Here is a 6,212-nt window from a genome sequence, read left to right on the forward strand (position 1 = left end):
TAAAACAGAATAACAAACAGTTTACACAAATATATTAACAAATAAGCTGTTGAGCTGTTTTTAACATAGCGAAAAATGATCCAAATACTTATCTATTGCTTAAAACATTATTTTGACCTGTCTGCCCACATGTTTTAGTTTTTTCCCCCCGTAATAATTTCCAGAAGTACCCTCTACATGTACCCTGGTTAGAAAGAACTGTTGTGTACTAACAGTATGAAGTATAAACTGTTTACTGAAGATGGTAGTTAGCAGTTAGTACAAAAGAAAGTGATGTAAAATATCTGCTAACATGAATGTATAATTTGAAGATTTATACTGGTAGAAACACAAGAGTGTGTCCAATCCTGTGTGTTCCTGCTCTGATGCAGCTCCGCCCCTCATCTGACACAAACCAGTAAACAGATGTTATTATTCTGCTTCACTAAGAGGAGACGCACACACACTGAGAGACTGACAATCACATTCACCTTCTGATCAAAACCACCACGTCCACTGCGAGAGAACAGCTGGGATACTGGGATACTGGAATACTACCACTTCAACCTGCTACTGACTTCACACACTGAACAAGAGTTTCACAAGAGCAAAGACTCGGAGTGAAAGAAACTCTCTGGGAACAAGGTGTGACTGTCTTGCTGTTTGAGTGGTTTGTTTCCAGCTGGACTCAGAGATAAAATGGCTTCCAGATCAGAGAAGGATCTCTGCTGTCCTGTCTGCCATGACATCTTTAAACATCCTGTCCTCCTGTCATGTAGCCACAGCCTCTGTAAAGTCTGTCTGCAGAGCTGGTGGAGAGAGAAACCAACACGTGAGTGTCCAGTTTGTGAGAGAAAAACTTCAAAGATGGAACCACCCTGTAACTTGGCGTTAAAGAACCTGTGTGAGAGCTTCCTGCAGGACAGAGATCAGAGAGCTTCAGCAGGCTCAGAGGCTCTCTGCAGTCTGCACTCTGAGAAACTCAAACTCTTCTGTCTGGACCATCAGCAGCCAGTGTGTCTCGTCTGCAGAGATTCAGAAAAACACACCAACCACAGATTCAAACCCATCGATGAAGCTGCACGACAACACAAGAAGAAACTTGAGGAAACTCTGGAGCTTTTAAAGAAGAAGTTAAAGGTTTGTGAACAAGTTAAAGTGAAGTTCAATCAAACAGCAGAACACATGAAGGTCCAGGCCCGACACACAGAGAGGCAGATTAAGGAGCAGTTTAAGAAGCTTCACCAGTTTCTAGAAGAGGAAGAGGAGGCCAGGATGGCTGCTCTGAGGGAGGAAGAGGAGCAGAAGAGTCAGATGATGAAGGAGAAGATGGAGGCTCTGAGCAGAGAGATAGCAGCTCTTTCACACACAGTCAGAGCCACAGAGGAGGAGCTGAGAGCTGAAGACGTCTCATTCCTGCACAACTACAAGGATGCAGTGGAAAGAGTCCAGCGCTGCCCCCTGCTGGATGATCCACAGCTGCTCTCAGGAGCTCTGATAGACCAGACCAAACACCTGGGCAACCTGACCTTCAACATCTGGAACAACATGAAGGAGATGGTCTCCTACACTCCTGTCATTCTGGATCCAAACACTGTTTGTCTAGAACTCATCCTGTCTGAAGATCTGACCAGTCTGAGACGAGTTGAGAAACAGCAGCTTCCTGATAATCCAGAGAGGATTAGAGACTACATCTCTGTTCTGGGCTCTGAGGGCTTTGACTCAGGGACTCACAGCTGGGATGTCGAGGTTGGATACAATTCCATGTGGGAACTGGGTGTGTTATCAGTGTCTGACCAGAGGAAAGGACACTTACGGTCTGGATTATGGAGACTGTGGTTCTTTGATCACGTATACAGAGCACTTTCCACATCACATGACATAATTCTCCCAGTGAAGAAGCAGCTCCAGAGGATCAGAGTGAGTCTGGACTGGAACAGAGGAAAGTTGTCGTTCTCTGATGCTGATACTAACACACATATACACACCTTCACACACACTTTCACTCACACACTGTTTCCATATATTTGCACTGTGAAGGAATTCCCACTGAGGATTTTACCAGTGAAGGTCTCTGTAACTGTACAACAACACAGACGACGATGATGATGATGATGATGATGTCATCACACAAAGATCCATTGAAGGAATATCACTCATTATAAGGATCCATTATTACATCAAGTGTTCTTGTTCCTCAGACAATACATTTTATTGATCAGTGAATATTATCAAACATATAAACTACAGCTACAACTCACAATTATTGTCATTATTGATTAATCTGACAAATTATTTTCTCAACTAAATGTTTAATTTTTTGGTCTATAAACATCAGAAAATAGTGAAAAATCTCCAAGTCCAAGCTGATGTCTTCAGATGTCTCGTTCTACTCGACCATCAATCCAAAACTCAAAGATATTCATTTTACACAGATAGAAACCAGAGAAAAGCAGAAGATCTGAGACATTAGTGATGCTGGAACCAGAGGATGGTCGGAGGGCTTTTGCTTAAAAATAACTTTGATGATTAAATTGTTTCTGATTAATTTCCTGTCTAATTTCTGACAAATCAATTAATAAACTAATTGTTTTAGCTCTAATATGAACTGTGATGTCACCAATATGTAAATATGTTAAGTTGACTTTAGATGTCTTTAAAATGTTCACAGATTTAGCTTCTCTCACACTTTGAAGAACAAGTGTAGGACATCTTGCGGCCTTTTCTTTACTTTCATGGATAAAACAGCCTTTCTTTAATCTCAAATTGAGGAGGTGAGTAATTCCCATAGACACATGGAGAGTGCCTCACCCCTGGACCCCGAACTGACCTATTTGCCAAGTGGGGGTCTGACAACATGATACCAAAGTTTAACACTGTGACAAAATGGAGACTGAACAGACCTCCTGCAAGACTTTTCTGATCAATAACTAAATTATGGCCTGAACTAAAAACATAAATGACCTTTGGGGTCATTTGAACCAGGAGAAAGGACTGATAACAAATGAACAGAAAACCCCCTTCTCTTATCCAAACAGACCAAGAGTCATAAACTGTAACTCATTCATAGAGTCTCCCTGCAAATCAGAGCCAATCCTGAATTTCTTGTGAATTAAATGTCTAATCATTATTCAAGTAATATAACGTTACTTGTCATGTAAATACACAAAGAATGGTATAACCTCGATATATATTAAACCTTAATTTCATTACATTTTTAATACGTGTGACAATACTGCCCTCTACTGATAAAGATTTTTAATTTTCTTAAGTTAAGAATGTTTATATGTTAACTATGCAATGGTAAGTGTTTAACCTTTGATCTATTAACCTCATTGACAATCATATTATATATATATTATTATATATAATATTATACATAATATGATTTATTATATATATATAAATTTCAATAGTTAAATTACATAAGTAGTTGTATTGAATGAATGAAGTTACTGAAGCGATAGTAATATAAAAGTATTATGTTTGAAGAATTTCGGGTTGAAATTTTCTTTTCTCATTATGAAATAATAGTCATATTGAATGTTTATATTATGAAGTAAGAGTCATGTTGAATTTCTATTTGAACATGTGTCTGAAAGTTTAATCTAATCACATAAGTGTTTCTTTAATTGTATTTTACTACTAGAAATGTAGATGTTTGAGAAAGTTGAATCAATGAAGGTTGGATGTCTAACATCAGGAAAAGCATTCCTTCCTGGATAAAAAACATCCAGCAGATCACAGAAACAACTATATTTCAGCTCTAATGTTTAATGTATTTTCTGAACATGAGAACCATGAGGACTCAAAGTTCTATAAAAAAGAAAATACTGTACTTGAGTTCCATTTATAACCTTTATTAAATAAACTTTCAGCTCAACATCAGCAGCAAATAAAATCATCAATAATGTTATTAAAATAAATCCATAAACATAAAAATATAGTTTCATTTCCAAAGTGCCCATTTTTATGTTTGAGGTAGATTATATTAATCTTTGCCGGCTGAACAACATCAGCTTGTATTCTTCTGACAAAGTGAATCAAACCAAAGGCAAAGTGCAGGTTAAATGAAAAACAAAGTGCAGTTTCTTACACCTACAGCAGTGTTTACAGCACATGTATGAAACTACAGCTCAGTGTGAATGAGTCAGACTCCATCTCCTCTCTCTCAGTTGTTGGATTTGGTACAAGAAAACCAGAAAGGCTCGGAGGTCTTGGTTTATAATGACGCTGTAATGATGTAAATTACTACGACACAAAACGCCACAATTGGTCCAAATAACAAGTCGTCTGTTGATTTGGACATTTCATGCAGAAAAGTTGCCGTATTTTAGCAAAATTCTTGAGTTTGCATCAATTATTGTGATCACAAAATCACAGTTTCTTGGAGGGACTGATTGATTATACATTTATATACTCTGCGTTAAATTGGAACACATCTTTAGACTAAGGCTGTCAAAAGTATCGATACTTCGATACCCTTTCGATTACACGTTTAAAACAATACGATCTCCGTTAATTATACATTCAATTGTACCGAAAGTACTAAAGCTATAAAAAAAGAGATCTAAAATCAGATTTTCAACCAAGCACAGATGAGACAACAGGGAAGAAAATCAACTGGTCCTCAACCTGTGTTGTTGTTACAGCTTTCTGTCCAGCAACAAACCCACCATGTGACTGATGAGTCACAAAGATGGCAAATTTAATTTAAACAAAAAAGAAAAAATAATCTTATTTTGTGTGCCTAGGACTTTTTTCTTTTTGCTCTGGTATTGAAAGAGGTATAAAGTATTGTTTTTTATATTAGTATTGTATCGAAGTTTAAAATTCTGGTATGTGACAACCTTACTTTAGACCATTGCAAACTGATGTAAACTAGCATTTGTTGTCACCCAGACTTCATCACCTCTGAACCTTTTCATCATAATATTCTCAAACATCAAATGAGTTTTCTGTTTGACAGAACGAAGCCAAGCGGCTTGTTGTTTTTCAGTTTGAAAAGAGACTTAATTTTCCCAGAATTTAGAAGACTTTAATCCAAATAAATAACTAATAAATAACTGTGTAAGTCATTTAACCTCAGATGTCTGAAGTCTGTTTGTTAGAGACTGAATCAGAGTGTCTTTGTGAAACCAGAACCTGTGTTAACTCCATCTGCTCCTCTGATCAGTAGAGAAATCAAAAACTGAAAAAGACTTCATCATCAAAAATAAACTTAGAGTCCCTGATGTTTGAATGAACAGCGTCCCAAATGTTTAATATCCTGAGCAACAGTCATTCTCCCTGAAACCTCCTTTAAATGATCAGGAAACTTTGGACCCAGAAACTGAAATGTTCCAGAAAACTTTTTTTTTCTCGAAAAATGAATTGAAAACACCTCCATCATGCCTCAACTTTAAGTCTCAGTCACACCAGAAAGTGACTACTAGCTAGCCAGTGAACTACAGTAGCTGGGGAGCTAACTGCTAACACACTAGCCAGCTGGGAAAATGCTAGCACCAGTCACAAGAGCAGTTAGCAAGCTAGCTAGCTTGGTTATTAGCTGGACAATAACTTCCCACAGTTTATTGAAAGTCACATTAGTATAATTTCCTCCTGTCTCCTAACTGTGTTTAAACCCGTCTCTGTTGTGGAACTGTTTTTACTCCAACTGAGGAGCTTCAATAAACTGGATGTTAGCAACACAGCTAATAAGCTACAATAGCTTCTGCCATCTTAGACTCTCTGTCATGCTGATATGGAAATCCAGCAAAGTTGAACTTGAAGCAGCCGATTTAAGTTTCATATATCAGTCCCTCCAGGATTTCACTGAGTTTTTTTTGTGATTATTGTGGCCAAAAATGTTTGATTTTGCAGCAGCTTTTCTCGAAAATTGCGATACAGTTTCCAGTGTTTTATGTCTTTTGGAGGAAAAATTGCAGGAATTGTGATAATTGCAATCACAAAATCACTATTTCCTGGAGGGACTGACTGTTTTAAATGCTGGTGTGATCAGGTCATTATATTCAAAATGCAGACATGTGTTTTCATTCTGGATGATTTCACACCTCCATATTTATGTCCAGTGCCGACATAAGAAGCAGCGCGTCTTTTAGAGAGGTATGAAGTGTGAAGTCAGGCTGAAGCATGTCTGACTTTCATGGAGACCAGAGTTCACGTCCTGTCTCAGACCTGCAATTAATGTTCACCTCCTTACTAACCTTAACCAGATTGTTGTGAACATTTTT

General features: G+C 37.7%; 1 protein-coding gene across 1 annotated transcript; it reads left to right on the forward strand.

Annotated features, from left to right (window-relative positions):
• The first annotated feature begins 678 nt into the window (after nt 1–678).
• Nucleotides 679–2,085, forward strand: LOC121908869 (zinc-binding protein A33-like). Its single transcript, XM_042429152.1, has one exon. It carries the CDS (start codon nt 679–681, stop codon nt 2,083–2,085), a length of 1,407 nt encoding a protein of 468 aa, XP_042285086.1.
• Nucleotides 2,086–6,212: the final 4,127 nt, after the last annotated feature.

This window comes from Thunnus maccoyii, chromosome 12 (assembly GCF_910596095.1).
Source record: "Thunnus maccoyii chromosome 12, fThuMac1.1, whole genome shotgun sequence".
Lineage (NCBI taxonomy): Eukaryota > Metazoa > Chordata > Actinopteri > Scombriformes > Scombridae > Thunnus > Thunnus maccoyii.

Coding starts and splice junctions, on each gene's coding strand:
- LOC121908869 (XM_042429152.1), top strand. CDS start 679: ATGGCTTCCAGATCAGAGAAGGATCTCTGCTGTCCTGTCTGCCATGAC.